This window comes from Pararge aegeria, chromosome 27, assembly GCF_905163445.1.
Source record: "Pararge aegeria chromosome 27, ilParAegt1.1, whole genome shotgun sequence".
NCBI classification, from domain to species: domain Eukaryota; kingdom Metazoa; phylum Arthropoda; class Insecta; order Lepidoptera; family Nymphalidae; genus Pararge; species Pararge aegeria.
This window is the reverse complement of record NC_053206.1, coordinates 3778740-3803634: the sequence shown is the minus strand read 5'-3', so window position 1 is coordinate 3803634 and position 24895 is coordinate 3778740. Positions and strand designations below refer to the sequence as shown.

The 24895-nt window shown below is 40.5% G+C and overlaps 2 protein-coding genes across 3 annotated transcripts in view; one reads left to right on the top strand and one right to left on the bottom strand.

The window, feature by feature from the left end:
• The window catches only part of LOC120635797 (gelsolin-like), a 40665-nt gene extending 33938 nt beyond the window's left edge, over positions 1–6727 (top strand). For both annotated transcript variants that reach the window (XM_039906956.1, XM_039906955.1), the window contains exons 9-11: positions 3378–3443; positions 5292–5354; positions 6479–6727. In XM_039906956.1, coding sequence (XP_039762890.1) covers positions 3378–3443; positions 5292–5354; positions 6479–6550 — 201 coding nt within the window. In that variant the 3' untranslated portion in view covers positions 6551–6727. The remainder of the gene's footprint in view (positions 1–3377; positions 3444–5291; positions 5355–6478) is intronic.
• Positions 6728–10761: 4034 nt separating this feature from the next.
• The window catches only part of LOC120635594 (gelsolin-like), a 30695-nt gene continuing 16561 nt past the window's right edge, over positions 10762–24895 (bottom strand). The window contains exons 10-16 of the mRNA XM_039906604.1: positions 24298–24366; positions 23354–23416; positions 22430–22544; positions 14862–14971; positions 13827–13940; positions 12891–12998; positions 10762–10844 (exon numbers count right to left, since the gene is read on the bottom strand). Coding sequence (XP_039762538.1) covers positions 10779–10844; positions 12891–12998; positions 13827–13940; positions 14862–14971; positions 22430–22544; positions 23354–23416; positions 24298–24366 — 645 coding nt within the window. The 3' untranslated portion in view covers positions 10762–10778. The remainder of the gene's footprint in view (positions 10845–12890; positions 12999–13826; positions 13941–14861; positions 14972–22429; positions 22545–23353; positions 23417–24297; positions 24367–24895) is intronic.

Below are 24895 nucleotides of genomic sequence, written 5' to 3'. Positions count from 1 at the left end.
CGGCTCAGCGCACGGCACAGCTCGGGCCCCCCATGTGAGTCTAACACAGTAGGAAATGATGCGGTGGTCACTACTTGATGCGGAGGGCCACACCTGCCACTCTTCAGCTCTGACGTTTCTTGAAGTGAGTGACAGGTCGATGTTGGACTCCCCGTTAGGACCATTGAACGTCATAGGCTGCCCCGGACTGTTGAGTAATCTGAGATCCTTAGCGATGATGAATTCTTCCACTGAGCGCCTGCGATGTTCTGCCTCGTGCCCACGCCCGATATAGTGACGTGGCATGCTGTGCCACATGGGTGAGTGGGCGTTAACGTCCGCGCCAATTACTGTGCGTACTGAGCTGCCTAAGGCATCCAGTACTCGGTCCAGGTGCACAAGGTGGCCATCGATAGCCTCGGAGTATTGGAAGTACGCCGAGACAACCGTGACCTCCTCTGTGCCTCTCCTGACCGCCGCAACCATGCAGTGGCTGTTTGAAAGGTGGGACAGGGCCACCACACCGACGTCCTCGGCAACCACCAAAATCCCAGCCTTGGCGAGGCCACCATGCTGGATAAGACCGGGCGGGGGCTGCGAATGTTGTTCTTGGACAAGAACGACATCCAACCCCAGCGCACGGGCGAGTGAAGGGAGTTCGCTCGTAGCAACCTCGGCACCGCCGAGATTGAGCTGCCCGAAGGTTATATTAGTATGCCCCTTAGGGGCAGCCATAATTGATCTGTTGGACGGCCCTCTGTTCGGCGTACAGCCGCGCCGGGCAGTCACGCGACGCCGTCGCGTGTGAGTCGGCCCCACTCCGACCAAAGCGGTGGCAGGTAGCGCATTGCGCGGCCTCCGATTTGCAGGCGTCCTTCCTGTGGCCGACGCTGCCGCACTTTCCGCAGACCACATCCTTCGATTTACAGTACTTCTCCGGGTGTCCGTAAATTTGGCACCTCGAGCAGCACGTGATTTGCAGATAGTCGCAGACCTCCACCGCCTGCCATCCGATGAAGACGCGCTCCTTATTTAGCAGCGCCTCTCTTAGGTCCGAGGGGCACTCCAAGACGACCGTTGTGGTACCAAACCTGCCGTTCTTTTTGAAAATCTTTGTTTGGGCCCTTAGCTTCTCGAGCGACCAGTCCGAGCCGCGCAGGTTTTGATCGTGCAGGGCCAACAGCACTTCCTCCGACTCGGGGTTGCCGTCGATCCCCCGGAGACAGACCTTTGGTGCCACTTTCTTCGGCTCCGACACCCGAAGCGTGGCTGGAGCTGCATTGCGGAGCCGGTCAGCGGCCGACGGGGATGTGGTCTGCACCACGACGCCTGCGTTCCCTATCTTGCGCACCTTTTCGATCTGGACATCCAGTATCCTCGGGTTCACCGCCCTTTTCAATTCTGCCTTAGTGGCCTCGGCAGTGCGCAGAACCTCCACCTGGTCCGAAGCCGGGTAAAATGCGAGCACCGGGCCCTGCGCCCGAGGGATAGGGACCGAAGGTGCACGACTCGACACTTTTAGCGCCGACGCATATGATGCAGTGGCGGCCGGAGCTGGTCCGCCAGCGGAACCCTGAGGACCTCGGCATCCTAGGTCGGCACTTCTCTCCAGTTCGGCACACCTTGCGTTGCCTCTCGCCAGTTCAGCCTCCATCTCACTTAAGCGCAGGCTAAGGGCAGCTACCACCGCCAAGGTGTCTTGCACGCTTGCACTAATGGCGTTCGTTCCCTCCTTATTAATCTTGGAGGTTGGGCCCGTCACAGCATTCATGATAGATGACAAATTCTTATTTACCCGGTCCAGCAGCTCAAGCTTTGAGGCCCGGGACAACATGGGAGAGCCCTCCTGACCTCCTTGTTCGCTGCCCGTGGGAACAGTCTCAGCATCCGGCGTAGCAGGGCGGCTTATTTGATGCGGTCCTGGTCTCAAGGTGGCCCCCGTAATTGAGGGCACACGGGCAGGCGTGGCCGGGCGGCACAGGCGCACCTTGTCGGCCGGTCTTCGCTCCTCCGGCGAAGTTAGTGGGCGCTTGCCTCCTGTCATTGATACCGGTGGCTGACCTGGCGGAGATTTATTCTTCCGTGGTGGAACCGGTGGAGAGTCCACCGTAACCGAGCCTGGCGGGGTGCGCGCCAGAGACGCTCGCGGGGCGAAGGGGGAGGACGCATCCCCCCCCGGCTGGTCCTGTTCCTCCTCCGTGCTGCAGTCGCTCTCCGATGACGGAGATGGACTCACTGACTGACGATTAATTTTATCGACCAGTTCGTGTATTTATTAAAATAAAAATAGTACTAGAGCAAATTGGGCCGACCAAAGTCCGGACCCAACTTGGGTCAGAGTGTGTATACGACACTTAACTGCACACGTCAAGAATAATGTCAACTTAACGTCACTGTCAGACGACAACTGCCAATATGGCGGACGGCGCACTGACATCCGACGTACAGGCAGCCATGCTGCACGATGCAACTAACCTCTCAAACCACGTGCTCCCATGTGCGCACCACGTGGTTTTCTAAAGTACCGAAATATCACTGTTAGAGTTTAAATTTTTAATGAACAATACTCGTGACTGGAAAAACTAAGCACTAGACATTAACTGGGTCCTTTCCCGTGGTAAAAACTAACATGCACTACAAATAACAGTCAAGTAAATAAAAACTAACCTCCACGAGGATCCTCCTCCTAATCCTCCTCCTCTCACACACAATAAGGGCAGGAAATGGTCCTTGCCGACGTCCTTTCGTCACAAATTGTCCCTTGCAATGTTGATAGCAGCACTATACACTGAATCCACAATAGAACAACACTAGAAACAGAGGAAATACACTTAAAAACAATTTTTAAATGCAGAACACTCGCAAACACGTCCGGTCTTCTTGTCCACACGCTGCCCAAATGGGGATACCACTTCTTTGCGCGTCTGCCAGCTTTGGGGCCAGCGTGGTGGACTAACCGCTTCTCTTTATGGGATGAGTCCCGTGCCCTGCAGTGGGCCGATAATGTGTTGATATGTTGATGATGATGATTGTTTAAAAATCGTGTTAAAAAGCGAGTTTGTTAAAAAGAATAATTGGTTTGCAATATAGGGTATATTTAAGCGGTGATAGCGCATTCGGTAGGAGCTCGACTTTCGAAGGGCCGAGTTCGAATTTTATAAGTTATGTGCGATTGAAGTAATTAAAATATCAGGAAGGTGATCGAAAACATCTTGAGGATATCTGCATGCCTGAGAGTTCTACACAATGTTCTCAAAGGTGCGTGGAGTCCAGCCCAGTGGACTACGGCATTAGCTCCTTCTCATTGTGGGAAGAGACCCGTGCCCTGTAGAGAGCCGGTAATAGGTCGATATGATGAAACCCTTTTATACATTAATTGGCATCCATTTTTATTTCAGGAATGCTACATCCTCGACACAGGTAGCAGCATTTACGTGTGGATCGGAAAGAAATCCACAAAAGAGGTAAATAAACATTGAAACGCTAGTCTGGACGGCGCTAGTTCAGTCGAATAAATTAGTGACATCTGCTTATCGTCTGCGAAAGGTGCAGAAGTCATTTGAGGGATTGAGTATACGCTTTTATAATATGATTCCTAAGGTAATTTTGGACCTACCAATGCATAAGTTTAAAGAATCTGTTAAAACACATTTATTACAGCGAGGTTACTATACAATTGATGAATTTCTTAATGACAAGGTTGCTTGGAAGCATACGGCTCCGTTTTCATCTCTCACAAGATAGAAAAATTAATGTTACAATGTAAGATGTAAATTGTTGATGTTGGAAAAGAGCAACTGCTGAGTTTCTTGCCGGCTTCTTCTCGGTAGAATCTGCCTTCCGAACCGGTGGTAGAGTCACTACAAACAGACAGACGTGACGTTTCAAAAGTGCTTATATTGGGCATACTTGAAATAAATTTTGAATTACGAGTAATTTAGAAACTAATCGACCGCTTATTCGATCGCGTAAAAGTTAACTACGATTTGTATCGAATCGATAGAGCGCCATCTAGCGATTACTGTTTCCGAGTATTGTAACTTTGCCTAAATTATATAATTTTGCAATTGCACTTCTTAATGTGAAGGCACCGCCCTCTACTGCCTAATTTGACGACCACCCTGGCGCAACTCATTAAAGTTAACTTAACATATTCTTCAAAATTAAACATATTTCTTGAATCTGGGATTCCTATCAGAAAAATATTAATGTGAATGAAACAAGAGTAATCAAGCTTTATTTTATGATAACATTTATTGAGATACCAAAAATATTTGGAAGTGGCCCAACTCCAAAGATCCATACTGTCGGGTCATTCTACTTTTTCATAGTCACATTTACACACACGTCCTTTTGTATCAAGAAAATTTTACTGGATCGTTTAAAGTGGATAACCATTTAATCTGAGAGACGGTGAACAATAACATATGTTTTTTTTGCTTTGAATATTAATATTTGAGTTCTTTAAACCTCATTGTACTACTCTGCATAATAAATATTTTTGAAGTAAAACTTCTTTAGAGGGAGTGACTCAGATCATTTTTCTGGCGGAAATCAGCATCATAAGCAATTGGGATTGTTTATTTCCAATATATTCAAACGGATCAATTGTGAATAACAGTGAATAAAAATTCAAACGTTTTAAAAACAATATTTTAAATTGAAAAGTTTTTTGAAATCTTTAAATATACTTGTTTATTTATTAATTTTGTAATAAACAAATTATTAATAAATTTTCTGACGATCGCGACATTCTATAATATTCAGTGGCAAGGTTATATTGACATGTGCTGATCTAACCTTTGACGGCCGATTGGCGCAGTGGGCAGCGACCCTGCTCTCTGAGCAAAGGCCGTGGGTTCGATTCCCACAACTGGACAATGTTTGTGTGATGAACATGAATGTTTTTCAGTGTCTGGGTGTTTATCTATATATTATAAGTATTTATGTATATTATTCATATAATTATTGATCAGTGATCTTAGTACCCATAACACAAGCTATGCTTACTTTGGGGCTAGATGGCGATGTGTGTATTGTCGTAGTATATTTAGTATATTTAACCTTTAATTTTCTACTTTCAATTATTCTATTTAATGAATGAAAATACTTATAAAACTTGAAAGTGATTTTAATGAATTTTAAATAGAATATAAAATGAAATAGTAAATATTATAAGAAATGGCGGAGTCCCAGGAACATTTTACTCTTTCATTAATTAAAAATAATAAAAGTTTTACTTAAATCGCGCGTAAAGGTTACACGCACCTACTTTTTTCTCTTACTCTTTCTCTCTCTTTCACTTATTTTAGGAGAAGGCAGAGGCTATGAAGAAAGCACAACACTACCTGGAGGCGAATAACTATCCATCCTGGGTATGTAGATGTCTTTGCTCTAACCAGGTTGCTCTTCTAATAATTTTAAATAACAATGTGAGATGGTGTTAACAAGAAATAACACTTGGCGAAGTTTGTTGTGGGCTTCTTCTTAGACCAGGACGCGTTTGGAACCCTCGTAGCTTTAGTTTTAAATTTATGAATATGGTTATCGCCATCATCTCACTACCGTGTAATTCTCACGTAAAGTACCAACGCATTGTGCAAAAGTGCCACCTATGGGCCTATTTGACTTTGACTTTGAAAGACAAGCTTCCGTAACATTTTTGCCAAGTCCGCTCAACTAAGCGAAATTGACAGGTGTCAAAATAATGCAATCTTTTTCAAACATTGTGAAAAGTCCGTCACTAAAGTGTATTATTTATTATGATGTAATCTATAATATAAAATCTTGTCTTGTAATTTAAACTATATAAAAAAATTGCGTACCCAGCCCGCTTCGCCGGGCTAAATTTTTCTTTATTTTATTTAAACAATAAACTTACATCATAATTTTTTTAATTTAAGTCTCATAATATATTCTAAATATTAAATCATTTATTCTCTCATTTACTCTCCGTATTCATTCTCTTCTATTCTCTTCTCGAGCGGTTGAAGATCATTATCTACAACCATGTACGCCCAACAATAGAATATCATCATAGTAAATAAAAGCTGTTTTAAAAAATAGGAGTGCTGCGATCGTCACCAAACTTTACAGGATTACTCGCAAGGTCAATCCGGAGATTCCCTGAAAGTTTCATTGAAATCGGTACAGCCGTTTCGGAGCCTATACGGAACATACCCACACACTTTCTCTTTTATATATATAGATATATATTGCAGCAGACTTTGACAATTTAAAGTGTACACTGTCAAACCTTTTTTGAAAAACGAATATGTCGACTACAGCTAACTTCAGGGTGTTTTTTGTGACGGCGCATCGTAAAAAGTGAGCTGGCAGACGATATTGTATTCCCTCTCACTTGGTTTCACAACTACCTTCATCCAGTTAAAATCGTGTAACCATGTACGCGCGCATTTCGTTACATCGTATTATTTCACTCCCATGATTTTTAACGCCGCTAAAGAAGTATAACTTCATTTATAAAATGTTATTCCAGGTCCACATATCCAAGGTGGTGGAAGAAGCAGAACCGACGGCCTTCAAGCAGCACTTTCAAGATTGGAACTAAATCTTACAAGCTTTAGTATTAAAACATAGAAACAGACAGATGGAAAAAAACGCTTCCTTTATTAATAGAATCCTGGCTTTCATTCGTCAACATCAACATCAGTCGACTTAAAAGAAATGGTCATGAATTAGTGACATCTGCATATCGTCTGCGAAAGGTACAGAAGTCATTTGTGGGATTGAGTATAAGCTTTTATAATATGATTCCTAAGGTAATTTTGGACCTACCAATGCATAACTTTAAAGAATGTGTTAAAACACATTTATTACAGCGAGGTTACTATACAATTGATGAATTGCTTAATGACAAGGTTGCTTGGAAGCATCCGACTCCGCTTTCATCTCTCACAAGATAGAAAAATGAATGTTAAAATGTAAATTGTAAACTGCTGAGTTTCTCGCCGGCTTCTTCTCGGTACAATCTGCCTTCCCAACCGGTGGTAGAGTCACTACAAACAGACAGACTTGACGTTTCAAAAGTGCTTATATTAGGCCTACTTGAAATAAATGAATTTTAAATTTTTGAATCAATAGCCTATAACAGACAACTGCTGTACTAAAGGCCTCTTAAAAAAGGTTGGGAGAGGCCTTTAGTCCATAATCAGAGATGTTAATAGTAGCATAGAGGACGCTGCTGCCCGCTATCCGTTATTTTCCCTTAGTCGCCTCGTACACCCGCAGGAAGAAAATGTTGGTGACACCTGAACTCTGGATGTGCCGTTACCCATTGCACAATATTGAATTGTCATTTGACTATTGATTTGGAAGCCATGGAACAATACACACATCGCCATCTAGCCCCAAATTAAGCGTAGCTTGTGTTATGGGTACTAAGATAGCTGTTGAATATTTTTATGAATATTATACATATAAATACTTATAATATACAGATAGACACCCAGACACTGAAAAACAATCATGTTCATCACACAAATATTTTCCAGTTGTGGGAATCGAACCCACGGCCTAGGGCTCAGAAAGCAGGGTCGCTGCCCACCGCGCCAGTCGGCCGTCAATACGGAAATATTGTTGAAATTATATAGAACACAGGTAAAAAAAATTAGACTGCGTTCAGTAAGATCTTAAATTAAATAATTTTAAGTTTATTAAACAATTAATCAGCCAGCTGTACTTAAAATACTTTTCTTTAAATGAGCACAAATGAAAGCACAAAATAAATGGTTATTTATATTCTTTTCCGGTTTTTTATTTATTTGCATAAAACGTAGGTAATTCTTATATACACAAACCTCTGAATTACGTTAATACTGACAGAGATCGTTGTAAAGCGATAAGGCAGCCTTTTATGTTTCTGTTTTGGTGTTTAGATATTTTACAAATAATCATCATCATATCAACCGATAGACATCCACAGCTGGACATAGGTCTTTTGTAGGGAATTCCAAATTCCAACGGCTACCTGCATTCCACGGTTTTGTCCAACGGCTACCTACAACGCGCTTAATGTCGTCTGTCCACCTCGTTGGGGGTCGACCAACGCTGCGCTTACCAGTTTACCGATTGGAATTCCGGCATCTTGGGACCCCAACGTCCATCCTTTCTCCGAGCTATATGTCCCGCCCATTGCCACTTCAGCTTCGCGACTCATTGCGCTATGTTGGTAACTCTGGTTCTTCTACGGATCACCTCATTTCTGATTTGATCACGTAGAGATACTCCGAGCCCGCTGAGTGACTCTGAGCCTTCTTACGAGGTAACCTACTGAAGTAAAAATCTTTGTAATATTATAGTATGTACTGCATAAATATTTATATACTTGTATATATTATGTATAATATGTGTGTAGTTTTAGAATTTATGAGTAAGTAGTTTATTATAATTATTTTGTATATATATAAATATATATTTTTAAACTGCTCCAACCCGCTCCTTCGTTTTTCCTAACGTCAAGTGTTCTGGAAGAGATCGCTTAGTGATAAGACCGCCTTTGCACGCTCTATTTTATTTTCGAACTTCTGTATTTGTGTTTAATTTTTATAAAATGTGTGCGTACAATTAAGACTTCAAACAACAAACAAACGATTATAATAAACTGACAAGTCTAACATACCACTATCGTTTTCCACACGAAAAATGTGAAACAGCATTCATTTGAGACCTGTTAGTTTAGTGAAGTTATATATTTGTGTACGGCAAGCATTCCTTTAATAGTAGAGTTTCGTTCGTCCTTATCTCTGCCGCCAGCATTGCTGTTAGTTAAGAACCATCGGCTATTGACAGAGCAGATGCAAGGCCTACAAAGTGCAACTGTGTGTCCTTATATCCCTTCAGACCGCAACACAGCAATGGCGGTACTACCATACAAGCCGAAAAGCCCGGATTTTAAGTGCTAATTTCATTAAATAAATGAAAGAACGTAGAACTTGAAATGAAATTAAATGAAAATACACTTTTTTGTACACCTAACAGAAATTAAATTATAAACAAAAATAACACAATACAACACAGGTACAATGGGCGGCCTTATCGCTAAAAAGCGACCTCTGCGGTCGAATCACGGAATGCAAAAAAAACAGACTTAAGGGTTAGGTTGTACACAAGAGCAGCAGTTAACAAATTAAAAATAAATATATATATCAATTATTATATCATACAAAGTAAAAGCCTACAACACCAAGGAAAGTGACTCAGAAGCAAAAAAAAAAAAAATTACTAATTAGGGTGGCATAAAATGTTTTTTAAGGAATCTTTGGAAAATCGGTAGTGACTGCGCGCGCCTAATTTGGAAGGGGAGAGAGTTCCATAGTCGAACAGCTTCAACCGCAAAGGATTTAGAATAGGAAGGAATTTTTAGCATAAGATTATCTTCAGAACGGAGAGAGCGACAGTGAGAATCACTGAGAAACTCAAACCGTGTAACTGGATTGAGCAGAACACACTTGTATTGTTACTTTCAAAATACGATCTTGTTTTAGAAAAACATATACGAAATAAACTAAGCGGAAAATCCGGGACGAGTTATTTATCTAATAAAATTATATAATTCATTCCGTAGCTGATGTAATTAACTCTCACGTCGATTTTGAAATTAATTTGACAGTATTTGTTTCGGTAATTATCGATGAAACTCCCGATGTTAGCAACAGATTACTCTGTTAATGTGTCTGAAAGTCGTACGTCGGACACACTTTAATATATTTTTTAGGATGTGCTACTCCGCGGCAGAAATAAATAAATAAATAAATATACTACGACAATACACACATCGCAATCTAGCCCCAAAGTAAGCGCAGCTTGAGTTATGGGTACTAAGATAACTGATGAATATTTTTATAAATAATATACATAAAATACTTATAATATACAGATAAACACCCAGACACTGAAAAACTTTCATGTTCATCACACAAACACTTTCCAGTCGTGGGAATCGAACCCACGGCCTTTGACTCAGAAAGCAGGGTCGCTGCAAACTGCGCCAATGGGCCGTCCGTCAGAAATAAGCATGGCATGGTGCTTCCTAGGACGATCTCTGTCACTAAAAGCGCTACTAGCACTGAGAAAATAATTTGCATCAGTATCCTAATCAAAACCGACTTACCGCACTTGTAATATAAATAAACCAAGTAATGAAAACATCAAAATTTTCAATAAAATACTTTATTTATACTTGGTAACTGTAAACATAGGTATAATGGATTTTTTTTTTACTTAATTAAAATCTTTTTTTAGAACAGTTAAAATGGCACTTAGAATATCAGCAATTGATTGTAGACTTCAGCTTCTGTGAATTACACTTTCGTATGGATAAATTATTCAGGAAACCACGGTTTACGGAACCACGATAGGTGGTCTGGATATTTTTTATAAGCACTCCCTGAATAGTGTAAAATGTAAAAAAAATAAAGAAATAAAGTAACTAAACTTCTATTTTTGAATCTTATGTCGAATGCAAAAAATAAAATCGCTGTCATTCAATCGGCTAAGGATATTGAATCCCCGTCCATTATTTCTCCGAAGTTTTCTTATGCTAGTTTTCAGTCGCTATGTAAAAATATATTCAATCCGACAAAATTAAGCTCTTAATATATCTAGATTTATAATAAAAAAAAACTTTTAATTATAACACTATCCAAAGACACTCCATTACGAACTCCTTATTTTGGAATACTAATATTTATAAAAAGTATAGTGTAGTATTTATATAATGTTTATTTTTTCCAGAAAAGCAAAAGAAGAAAAAGAATAATATTGAGTACAGGATAAGTTTAATCGACGTCTATAAAATTGGTTCTCAGGTCTTCATTCTTATCTATTGCCTCCAGTTTTAGTTTCTGAAACAAAAATATTCATCTATAGGTAAATATTATTTAAACAAATAAATAAATATACTACGACAATACACACATCGCCATCTAGTCCCAAAGTAAGCGTAGCTTGTGTTACGGGTACTAAGATGACTGATGAATGAATAAATGAATGAATACTATTATAAATGTTAATGTAAGTTTGTTTGTTACGCTTTCACGGGAAGACTACTGAACCGATATTCATGAAACTTTTTATACATATTCTTGGAGATATAAGAAAAAATATAGTATACTTTGCAAAAAAAATTACGCAAGATAAAAAAATGTTTGTGAAAAAAACTTAAAATCTCATATATGAATATAGGTGTAGACTCCCAAAATTACGCGGGCGAATCCGCAGGGCACATCTAGTATTTTATACATAAATACTTATGATATACAGATAAACGCCCAGACACTGAAAAACATTCATGTTAATCGCACAAATATTTCCCAGTTGCGGTAACCGAACCCACAGCCTTGCACTGAGAAAGCAGGGTCGCTGCCCACTGCCCCAATCGGTCACAGTCATTGTTCGTAGGTTAGCTTCCGTTTTCCCCGGTACGTATAAAAAAAGTACCTTCAAATAAAGAGTGAATTGGCATCTTCCAGGCAAGTAGACATCACCACTTACCATCAGGTGCGATTGCTGTCAAGTGCTGGTATACATTATAAAAAAGTGTGTGTCTTTATGTACTTGCGTTAGAAGTTAGACTTACAAGATAAAAATCTTTTCAAAAATTTTATCTTTCGCCTTTCTGCGGTTGTAGAAAACGACACTAGCAATAGAAAAAAGGTGATACATTGAAAGTTTTATTATAATAGCTAGTTAAAAAAAGTTTATTTAAATACCACAAATATGGAGGGTAGAGGTAAGGAGAGTCATCTTATATGGGAGAAAAGTTGAAAAAGAGTCCAGTTGTTGCGCTAAATAACAGTTCAAAAATCCTCCACAATGGCGCTGGTGGATGCACAGGGTATGGTATGAATGTAGCAATCGTAGATGAATTGAAGTATGCAGAGTTAAAAAATTTAATGTCATTATCGACTAAAGTAGTTAATTATTGAGTATTTCAACAACTTACGTTGTACAAAATATTGTGGTAAATATAACCTTACTCCCTTGTATCTCCATACTTCCTTGTTTATTTTTCAAGCCTACTCTAACAATATTTATATTTGGCGCTTCTTTTAAGAGTTACCCTGATGCAAATGTGGCGCCATCCTAATTTAATACATTTTGACGACACTTATGACTCTCCTTACCTCTACCCTCCATATACCACAAAATATATTTCTACATAATCATTGACGTAGGTCGGTGTACATAATTAAAGAAAAGGACAATATAAAAATAATTAAATTTGGAATACTAATAGACTCATTATAGGACAACCAAGTTTTCCTCAACATTAAAATTTGAGATTATTGCACAATTGAATCAATTAAATCACCGAAATGAGCCAACTGTCAAACCTTATAGCTAACTTCAGGGTGTCGTTTTTTTGTGACAGTGTGCGCGCGCATCGTAAAAATTTACTCTCATCATTTTTCCCTAACGCGCCAAAAGAAGTATAACTTCAAAAAAAAAATCTACATAAAATGCTTAATGACAATTAAGCTTAATTTGCTATACTCCGCGAAAAGCAAATCTTTAGTTAAATATACTATACTATATACTATATACTACGACAATACACACATCGCCATCTAGCCCCAAAGTAAGTGTAGCTTGTGTTATGGGTACTGAGATAGCTGATAATAATTTTTTTATGAATATAATACACATAAATACTTATAATATACAGATAAACACCCAGACACTGAAAAACATTTATGTTCATCACGCAAACACTCTCCAGTTGTGGGAATCGAACCCACGGCCTTGGACTCAGAAAGCAGGGTCGCTGCCCACTGCGCCACTCGGCCGTCAAAATGCTTCTATCCAATATATGAAATGCGTTGAAACTATTGCTTATTTATATAAGATACATATATGGTTTTCGCCTGCCATACGAAAAATCCACTTACGTTCCACATATCTGGGTCCCATTTTTCAAAAGCCTCAAGGAATCTCGCATTTTCAAATCCTTGTTTGATAATTGTGAAATTATGTTCTTGGTCAAACGCGGCCACATTCTGAAATTAGGGTATTTATTTATTCAGTTATTCATTTGGAAGTCAACGTATCTTAACATGTGGACACATATAACAATTGTTTTAAAATGTTGTACACTCCACTTAAAGGCTAACTCAGCATGCATAACACAAAAGACACTCTTTTTTTTTACAACCAAATTGGGTGATATTTAGCCGCTAAACAAAAGAAAAACAATAATAAAAGAATTAAAAAAAACAATAATATTGCAAAGAAAAAGAAAATAACTAAAAATCAAAAACGACTTACTATCATGCCGTACTTTTCAAAGTGTAAAGTACTACAGAATTACCAACATCCAGAAACCGTATATACAACTAATAATGAAGCATCATAAACCACTCCACTTTAGTAGTGTCTCTGAGTCACTTCATACTATTTAGCAGTCGACAGTCATTATTTTAAGAAGAAGAAGAAGAAGAAGAAGAAACACTTTATTGCACGTATAACATACAGGAAAAGAAACAGTACCGTGAGAAACAGTAGTAGTAGTTTTACCTACGTTCTGAACGGGAAAAAGCTTGTAAAAAGGTTGTAAGCTAATAAAAAAAAAAACGTGTGTGGCGTGACAATATGAGACACTTTTGAAAAATTTTATCTTCGCCTTACTCAACGTTTGTAGAAAAAACGATACTAACAATAGAAAAAAGGTATTGTTTTAATTATTGAAAGTCAACTGTCAAACCTTTTTTAGAAAAACTTCATGGCGTCTGTTTTTATGTGACGGTGTGCGCGCGCATCGTTAAAATTTACTCTCACCATTTATCCCTAACGCGCCAAAAGAAGTATAACTTCAAAAATATACTTACTGTTACAAAATGATTTAGAGTCTTAAGGTAGTTTTCTGGTGCGAATTTCCCGATCCAGAAGATGTAGTTCTTGTTATTATTTATCAGCAAATAAACTTTATCATCTCTCATAACCTGAAACAAAAGTCGTGAATTTATTTATAGCTAGCTATTGTACACGACTTCTCCTCAATTTTTTGTTCAATTATTTATAATTACTTATATATCATCGTCATCATCATCATCTCAACCTACTTATATATACGAGTAATTAAACAAAAAAATCCTAAAAACTTTAAATACAATTATTTAGAAACTACGACAACACACACAACACCAACCCCAAAGTAAGCGTAGCTTGTGTTATTGGTACTAAAATGACTGATGAATACTTTTATGAACAATATACATAAATACTTAGGTATAACTAGCGGACCCGCGGAACTTCGTCTGCACCTAAAAGAAACCTAGAAACTAATTGCAGCGCTATCTACCAGGTGGACCTGTTATATTACCAAACTATGTTATTCGCGGCCGTTCGTGTAATTCTATACCCGTCGCAACTTCTAAGCAAAATTTAACGGAGCTATGAAGTAAAATTAATAAAAAATTTCATCCCATTTCCCGGGATAAAAAGTATCCTATATGTTGACCCGGTGTATCAGCTACCACTATACCAAATTTTATTTAAATTCGTTCAGTAGTTTTCACCTGATGCCAGACACACAGACAGACAGACAGACAGACAAAAATTTAATAAAAATCTGTTTTGGACTTAAGTGTCGATTATAAAGCATCCCCCGGTCAAAATTTTCAAAATATATTAAATGTACAGAAATCTTCCACTTACAGTTTTATTATAAGTATAGATATACATATAAACACCCAGACACTGAAAAACATTCATGTTCATCACACAAACATTTTCCAGTTGTGGGAATCGAACCCACAGCCTTGGACTCAGAAAGCAGGGTCGCTGCGCACTGCGCCAATCGATCGTTCACTTGTTCACCCGTAGTCGATTCATCTTGTTTGTACAGCTGAGTCTTAACTTACCTTTTGTGAAAAATCGGGAATTTCGTCTTTATATTCAATAACACGAGCCGAACGTACTGTTACATCGAATAGTCGGTAACCCGTAGTCGATTCATCTTGGAGCACGTTATCTGTCAATACAAATTAGTTATTGTTTCTAATAATACAACATCATGATAACAACCCATTGCCGACCCACTACAAGGCTCGGTGTCCACCACGCTGGCGAAGTGCGGATTGGTGGAATTCACACCCCTTTCACATTACGGAGAACGCTCAGGCAAGCTGGTTCCTGAGCGATGTTTTCCTTCACCGTTAAACCAAGTGATGTTTAATTCATCATTTACCGGCCAACTACAGAGCACGGGTCTCCTCCCACATTGAGAAGGGGTTAAGGCCGTAGTCCACCACGCCCAAGTCCGGATTGATGGATGTTTGATTACCTAATTTCAAAACTTACATAATTCCGAAAAGATAGAGTTGAGTACCTGCTGGGACTCGAACTCGGTCCCCCGAAAGAGGGGCCGTAGATCTGACCACTAGGCTAAAATTGCTTCTAACAAAATGTTATATTGAAATAAAATAAATAAAATAAATATACTACTACACACATCGCCATCTAGCCCCAAAGTAAGCGTAGCTTGTGTTATGGATACTAAGATGAATATTTTTTATGTTATAATATACAAATGATTACCAGACACTGACAAACATTCATGTTCATCACACAAACATTTTTCAGTTGTGGGCATCGAACCCACGGCCCTGGAGGCAGAAAGCAGGGCGCTGCCCACTGCGCTAACCGGCTGTCTTATGCTGTGGAGGAACCTTACCATATTAGAATAAAGCATTGCTTACATGCTAGCACGCGCAGGAGACAAAATTTTTATATCCCCCGATTATATCCCCTGACAAGGAATATAATTAACGTGTCCACCTCCTAAAGTACGGGAACATGGAACAGGAGAAGTTTACTTTCGTTTATTATTACACATATATTATTCGGATATTATTTCCACTTGTGCGAAGAGTTTATAACGCTGTGGGAGAAGAAAATTTTTTATTCTTCCCCGGGGATATAATTGTCTCCATCCCATGCTAGCCGTGCAGAGGGGTTGCTACGGCGCCAGAGCTCGCCATTAGAAGAGCCCCAGACGCACGAACCACGGGCTGCCCGTGGCCCATGCGCATAAACTTATTCTGTAGCTGTGAGGGCGATGGGCGAATACGACACTGGTGTATCATCATGGGACGTATGCACGTTTTATACAAGGTTACCTTGTAATTTGCTTTTACGGCAAATCACCGGATAGAGACGACCCATCACATACGAAGCCTTGTGGCGGGCCTTGCGAATGTGTGCGGTGAAGCTCATTCTATGATCGAACGTTACTCCCAGGTATTTGACCTTGTCTTGCCTAGGGATAGGACGCCCGTAGAGGGTCACATCTGCGGGGTTTACCGTGAAGCGGCCTCTCAGTTTGCCCGTGAAGAGCACCGCTGCGCTCTTCTCGGGGTTCACTTCGATCCTCCAGAGGCGGAACCACTTGCCCAGCAGGTGGAGCGCCTTTTGGAGTCGACTTGCTATGTTACTCTTTTTGGGATCGGTCGCAAAGAGAGCGGTGTCGTCGGCGAATTGGGCCAGTTTGACCGTCGCCGGTAGGTCACGGGGAATGTCGCTCGTGAAGAGCGCGTAGAAAAGCGGCGAGAGCAAGGAGCCATGAGGGACTCCCGCTCGTATCGGTCTAGGGGAAGATAGCGTGCCGTCAATGCGGTAGCGAAAGATGCGGTCTGTGAGGAAAGCTCGCAGGAAACGTACGAGTCTAGCTGGCACACCCAGATAGTGAAGCTTGTACAACAAGCCGGCGTGCCAGACCCTATCGAAGGCTTTGACAATGTCGAAGAACACGGCCCCGTGGGGGCCAAGTGTCTGTAGCGGTTAAAATTTGTCACGATTTCCTCCGTGAGGCGGTGCGCTTGATGAATGCAAGAGTGTTTGGCTCGAAAGCCGAATTGCTCGTCGTTGAGGAGTTTCTTCTCCTCCACGACGGCCTTCAATCTATGTAGTATTATCCTCTCATGCACCTTTGCTAAGGTGTTGAGGAGGCTTATAGGGCGATAACTAGAGGGATGGTCGCGGGGTTTGCCCGTCTTGTGGATGCCTATGACAGTTTATATCTGAAATACCGTCGGGACCTGGGGCTTTCTTAGCGTGGAAACCCTTGATAATAGTATGAACTTCATCGCAGGTCGTCGGGGCGAGAGGTTCACCATCGGGAGGGGTCGAGAGGATTGTTGCGAGTTCGCTTTCGACTCGCAAGACGTGGGGCCTATCAATAGAGACGGTGCTCGGAGAGCATTGGGATTCCAGGCTGTCAGCCATGCATTCCGCCTTATCGATATCTTCAAAGGCGGGCGGTAGGTCGTACTAACGGAGGGAGAGCGGGAGCGGAGATAATTTTAAGAGCCCTCGCCACTTTGTAGAACGCACTACGCAATGGCGGGAGCTCCCCAAGAACCTGTCCCATGTCCGTATCGGAGTGCGGTAATGCAAGACACTACCTTCCTTTGGGCTCTCCAGAGTTCTAACCGTGAACCGTAAGATTCTGTCGTGTCGGGTATTTGTCGTGCTCCCTATGGGCCCTATTCTTGTTTGTGATGAGCTCTCGCGCGTCTTCCGTGAGTACCATGCGGTAAAATCCGCACGGCATCTCGCGGGAGCATTCGCTCGTAGCGTCACAAACGTGATCGGTCAGGTGCAGTGAGGCTGCCTTGCTCTAATGTCTCTACGACATCAGGAATTTTAGAGAGGTGCACAGAGTCCATCGCTTCGAGAAGCCCGGAGAGCTTCTTGAAGTCGATGACGGTACGGGTCGGGAGGATCGCGGGTCCTACGGTGCCTAACTGTAATTTGACGGGTCTGTGGTCCGAATATAGCTCTGATAGCACTTCCACAGAGTTCACCTCAAGGGCGATATTCTTGAGGAGCGCTATATCGAGTATGTCCGGCCGGTCGGTCGGGTTATCCGATATCGGGAAGCGAGTCGGCGTATTGGGGGCAACAATTATAAAATTGAGGTCGGGTCGACTGACAAGTGCGTTAAGCTTTCGTCCGCGAGGGTTAGTGGTACGGGACCAGTCGGTATGCTTAGCGTTGAAATCGCCAGCCAAAATGACAGAGTCTCCTAAGGAGAGGAGAGCGCGTAAGTCGCTCTCTAAAAAGTCCTTAGTCGGGGGGAGATAAACGGATGCTAGTATGATCGACGGATGGCCGGTCATACCCACCTGATATACTGAGGCTTCAATGTTGGTAAGCTGTGGAGGATCGAGAGGAGTGCAGTGAAGAGCCCTTCTGTAATAGATCGCGGTACCACCTTTCCGGTTGGTGGTACGATCGTTTCTGACTAAGTTATAATTTCCAACTTTGGGATCGTTTCTACTAGGTTTCAAGAAGGTCTCTTGCACTAAGAAGATATCGATTTGTTGTGCACATATAAATTCGCGGACTTGTTGAATTTGATCGATAAGGCCGTTTGCATTAAAGAAGCTGACAGCCAGGGAGTATGGGCGAGGGCGCTGCGCCCGGGTGGGCCGCTGCCGGCGCGGTGGCCTGAGGGGCCACCGGCACCGGTGTGGGGGCGGAGGCGCTAGGCGCTCCGTTGAGGGGCTTGGCCCATGCGCTGGTAGCGGTTACCGGCGCTGGGACGAAGCGTTGGGCGGGCTGGGCTGCGGGTCTCCGAACCGGCGGCGGACCCCTGCGCCGTGTAAACTGCGGAGCCTTTGGGCATCCGAGATAATTCGCGAGGTGGCCTTGGGTGTAGCAGAGTACACAGCTTGGTGGTTCGACGACGGTCGGGTCCCGTCGGGAGCAATCGGCGGTGCCGTGATCGCCCAGGCACTTGACGCACCTAGGGCGGGCGAAACAATTCCTTGCGGAATGGCCTTATAATTGGCATCGGTGGCACTGGCCGACCTTGCCTCTGTTGAGGGGCTTCTCGGTGGTAAAGCCAGACAGGTGGCATACCTTCTCGAGGTTACATATTTCTCTCCCTTCGGGGGAAAGTTCTAAGAGTACGAGAACCATCTCGTAGACGTATTTTGTCCTGGTATTGCACATCCTTTGTCCCAGGACAGGTAGATTTTGCGACAAAAGGTCGGCTTATATTAGCTCGAAGCTACTCTCTTTCGGTAATCCTTTAATGACGACGCGGAAATTGCGTTCGTCTTTCTGACTATAAATAAATCGACATAGGTACTTATATTCTGGGAATAACACAACGATAGCGCGATCCCAGAGGGTGATCACGCCATCTGTCGCCAGAGAAGGTAAACTGCGCGAACACTTTCATTTATCGTAATAATTGACGTACCAAGCTGATGATCCACCTAAATGAAAGTTGAAAACTATTGCCTGTAAATAGAACAACACTTCGCAGGGCATGCAAGGAGCACGTCCTGCAACATGCCGGCCTGTGTCCACCAAACTGAGGCGTAGGTGTTACTCCTCACGCCTGTAATTACACCGGCAACCACGCCCTTCACACCGGAACACAACAATGCTGCTTAGCAGCAGAAATAAGCATGGTACGAAAATCTCTTCTACTTCTAACGTTCATAGAAAAATAAATCCCTATCCCTACTAATATTATAAATGTCAATGTAAGTTTGTTTGTTACGCTTTCACGCAAAAACGACTAAACCAATCCTCATGAAACTTTGCACACATATTCTTGGAAGTGTTAGAAGTAATATAGGATACTTTTTATCCCGACATTAAGCTCGGTTCCTTTGGGAGAGGGGATGAAAGTGTTTGACGTTTTACACCATAACTCCGACAAATTATAACCGATTTAAATAATAATGTTTGTACTATAAGTAGAAGTTACAATATTTGTTTAATTTTGCCCAAACTGTGGTTGGAGATAGAGGACAGAACTCCTCAGTGGACAGCAGCAAACCCCTCATTTAAGGCTTAGCGATACTTAATACTTTAAATTTTACAACTAAATTGAATGCCACATCAAAAAACAAAATCAAACGCGTCGCGGTTAACAGCTAATAAATAAAAAATATACTACGACTGGCGCAGTTGGCAGCGACCCTGCTCTCTGAGTCCAAGGCCGTGGTTTCGATTCCCACAACTGGAAAATGTTTGTGTGATGAATATGATTGTTTTTCAGTGTCTTGGTGTTTATCTGTATAAGTATTTAAGTTTATTATATTCATAAAAATATTCAACAGCTACCTTAGTAACCATAACACAAGCTACGCTTACTTTGGGGACTAGATGGCGATGTGTGTATTGTCGTAGTATTTATTTTTATTTATTCTATTCAAACAAATTTAATATATTTAATTCAAATAATTATAATAATATATTCTATTTGAATGAATGTATTATTCAGTTTAAGGCGGTAACACATTTTTGAAACGTCAGTCTTTACCTATCGTATTATTATTGCATAGTTTACCTTGGCTGTATGAATAGACAGATTGCAGTTTTTTTTAATGATATATTATTATTGCATAGGTTTGTTTACCTTAGCTGTATGAATGGACAGTTTGCAGTTTTTTTTATGGCAACACTTCGTATGACATGTTAGAAACACGTCCTATATAGTGTCGCCCTGGGTCCATCAAGCTAAGACGTGATTTTAAACATAATATGGCGTGATTTTATAACCGTGCTGCTGGGCGTCAGAAATCAGTATTGGATAGAAGCAGGCGTTACTTTGCGGAAACCCATAATATATTATGAAAATTAAGCTTAATTTGCTATACTCCGCGAACAGCAGCAGAATCTATAAGGTGTAATTTATAATTTCTTCAATCCGTATACTCCACACCAAACAGATCCTCGGCAATGTACACTCTACGCACGTTTCGCTCCGAAACCGGAACATCCTCAGGAGATTTATGCCTTATAACTGCTGTTCGCGGAGTATAGCAAATTAAGCTTAATTTTCATAAGGAGAAATAAGCACGTCGGTACTTCCCCGAACAAGCTGTCAGAAAAAGCTTTACTACTTCTAACATTCATAGATAGAACACTTCAAGCACATGCCTTGAGTAAGATAATAAATAGATGAAGGTGCAAAAAAATCAAATAAAAATACATTATTGTTAAATATTTATTTTATTGTGTATAATGCTCACAAACACACAAACAAGCACGATTCGAATATTCTATTTAAATAAATTTAACATTCCATTCAAATATGTAATTTTAATAATATATTCTATTCAAATAAATATATCATTCAATTTAAGGCGGCAACACACTTTTGAAACGTCAGTCTTCTCCGATGCTATAATTATTCTATAGGTTTACCTTAGCTGTATAAATGAAAAGATAACAGTTTTTTGAAGTTATATTTCTTATGGCGCGGTGGAGCAAAATGATGAGAGTGAATTTTTACAATGCGCGCGTACACCGACACGTGAATTCTACATCGTAAAGTTAGTTCTAGGTGGCATGAAAGAACAATCGATTTTCACATATAAGGCGCCAGGTATGAGAAAAATGTGAGGAGCAAAATCTACTGATGAATGACCTCGTTACGTTTTCGCTTTGCGACGTTGCATGCGCAAACATGCAACGTCGCTTTCGTTTAATTAACTTATTTTTCCTATTTAAGTTACCAAGGAAACCGTATATTATCTAGGTAAAGAAACAAACACATAAATATATGGGACAGAGTGAGATAGAAAACGTTATACATTTTTTTCCTATTCTTGTTTTATAACGCCTAAGAATTTGTTACTGTTATAAAACATTCCAAGTAAGAACAAACAAAGCTGTCATGCAAAAAAAATCCGTTACGCTCTTTATCTATTCCATTCTAATCTATTCTGTAATGTTTAAGTGGTTGATATAATATATTACGCTGAGCTGTTTATGCGGCTTCTTCAGTAATTCGTATTTTTTAATATAAAGACGCGATTTTTTTTTTAATTATTTCAAAGTATCGATTGTAAGCAATCAAAATATCACTTGCTTCAACGGTGAAGGAAAACATCGTGAGGAAACCTGCATGCCTGAGAGTGCTCCATAATGTTCTCAAAAGTGTGTGTCCACCAATCCGCACTGGGCCGGCGTGGTGGACTACGGCCTTAACCCCTTCTCATTGTGGGAGGAGACCCACGCCCTTTAGTGGGCCGGCAATAGGTTGATATGATGATGAATATGATGAAAACGGCAATAAATCTCCTCCTATACGAGTTATAATGTATAAATTTTAGGGTATGCAGTGCTTTCGTGCATGTATGAAGTGCACGCCACTGAAGATTTGAAGGTAAAATTACAAAAGCGTTCAGCATATTGTCTTCGTAGATAATCAATACGGGAAATATAAAGGCAAGTTAATAGCGTCGCGTTTTAGAACAGAATCGATCATTTAAGATCATTTTGACAGTTATTCTTTTAGATCTTTTTTTGTGCATAATACACACGTTCACATAAATGTCATGAAAGAAATTACGAAGTCACACTGCATTGCCATTCATTAGCTGGCGTGCGAAGAGCGTTTCATAAGTGTGTTCCCACCATTATTCTAACGTGCGTTGAACCCGTTTACACTATTCCTGACCTGTGCCAGCGGACCTCACAATGCGAGAGTGTGACATGCCAACGTCACGCCACGTGGTGAAGTACTGCTTGAAGATAGCGGGTTCGGTTCCCTGGGGGATCCTAGCTACGTGCACCTGGAATTAAAATAATTGCTTTCGATATTGACGACCTCCAGGCCCACTGTGCCTTAAGGTCTCATGCGAAATACAATGAGTTATCTAAAAAGATACCTGGCATCGATACCTTCCATGACTCACCCACAGCTTTTAGAAAAAAAACTCACCGAACACTTATCGGTGAGTTAAATTATGTGCTAATTTTTTTTACAAATTAAGTTTATATGACGCTTTTTCAATGCTATGTGCACTTGTCATTGACGTGCATATCAGTCCTTGTGTTTGTGTGTGAGCTATGTTTAAAAAACGTGTAATATGCATGTTGTTAGTGCTCTTAAATAAATAAATAAATAAGAATTAATTATTTCTGTATTTTCAATTTTCTGATCTGGAGGCTTCGGTCGTGGCTAGTTACCTCGCCGACAAATACGTGCCGCTAAGCGATTTCGCATAAATCAACGCGTATCAAAAACGTGAGCAGTGTATCTAATGCAACTTCTCTTTTCCATGGTATTTATAGCTTCTGTAAACAAAAGCCTATTTCTTTATTTAATTTAAATATATTTATTGCGTAGTAAAGGAGAAATTAAAAATATACTTAAAAAATAATTGAAGCAAAATGCGACCTTTTCACTAAAAGTGATCTCTGCCAGGTAACCTTCACGATAGGAATATACCTACCTAAATTAGAAACGGGAAATCGCAATTTCAATAAACATTACATAAATTTACACACTAAATTACGTAGTACAAATAACTAACATAATAAATTATTAAAAGAGTAGAATAAAACAAGCTTAGTTAATAAAAAAAAAATCTATTCTTACCCAAGACGGATAATTTTTGGCTGTCAAATACTGTTGCGCCTTCGCCATAGCCTCAGCTTTTTCCTGAAACAAAGAAAAACAATATTAAAAAAGCTAAAACCTAACTCCACAGTTTGTAAGTATAAAAACAATGGTTAAAAAAAATGTGTTAACGTCACGGGACGCCTGACAGATGCGAAACATCGGAATAAGTTTTATGAACCGAATACGACAGGAATCAGATAATGCATTATGAAAAGATAAAAGCATTAAGTATAAATTTGTTAAAAAAAAAAACAAAAAATAAATACAACCGAATCATTGGACGGCCAATTGGCGCAATTTGCAGCGACCCTGCTTTCTGAGTCCAAGGCCGTGGGTTCGATTCCCACTACTGGAAAATGTTTGTGTGATAAGCATGAATGTTTTTCAGTGTCTGAGTGTTTATATGTATATTATAAGTATTTATGTATATATTCATAAAAATATTCATCAGTCATCTTATTACCCATAACACAAGCTACGCTTTGACTAGATGGCGATGTGTACGTTGTCCTAGGATTTAAATTATTTATTTATTTATATTCTATCCTCTCCTTTCTGTAAGTCGGTTAATAATGACTGTTTAATATATTAATATTCATTTTTATTATTAAATACGAAATACAAAAATACAATCGTATATCAGGCCAACAATCAGGTTCTGTCCTTCCCTCCGTCTGATGCTTCACATTATGAAAATTAAGCTTAATTTGCTATACTCTGCGATCAGCAGCAGAATCTGTGGTGTAATTTATAATTACTTCAATCCGTATACTCCACACCAAACAGATCCTCGGCAATGTACTCTCTACGCAGGTTTCGCTCCGAAACCGGAGCATCCTCAGGAGATGATGACTTTACAATTAATAATTGTTAAGTACAACTGATATTTTAATCATATTATCAAATTGATTAAAGATTACCGCTTGCGTAGCTTGCTTTCCGACCCACACGTAGATACTTCCGCTGACTGTGTCAAGGATATACGTTTCCTGGAAAAAAAAATCGTTATTCAGTTTGGTCTGTACAACGTGTAACCGAATTACGAAATACTGTTGAAGTGTGCTTAAGTAAATTTCATAAGGGAGCGTCCATAAATTACGTGAGGTGTTTTTTTTTTAACTTTCTGTCACCCTCTCCCCCCCTGGTGAGATGTCGTGAGATTTTATTCAATCCCCTCCCCCATAACCCAAGTTCACGTGAAATTTTTCAAAATGTGGGTTTCTTACGTTAACGCGTTGGATTGTTATTGTAAAAAGACCAATGGACCAATGGTAATAGTATATTTTTTTTTTTCAATCTGGGAATAAAATTGCCTGATATTTGCCGAGACCCCCCTCTCTCCAACGTAAGATTAGATGAGATTTGTCTCGACCCCCTCCCCCCCTTAAACATCTCACGTATTTTATGAACGCCCCCTGGAATCCCCTTTTTTATTTTTTTGGCGTGGTGGAAAAGTTTTAGTGCTACCCCCGACCCTTGGGCAGGACGGAGGTTATGTGGGACTCTCCCTAAAAAGCG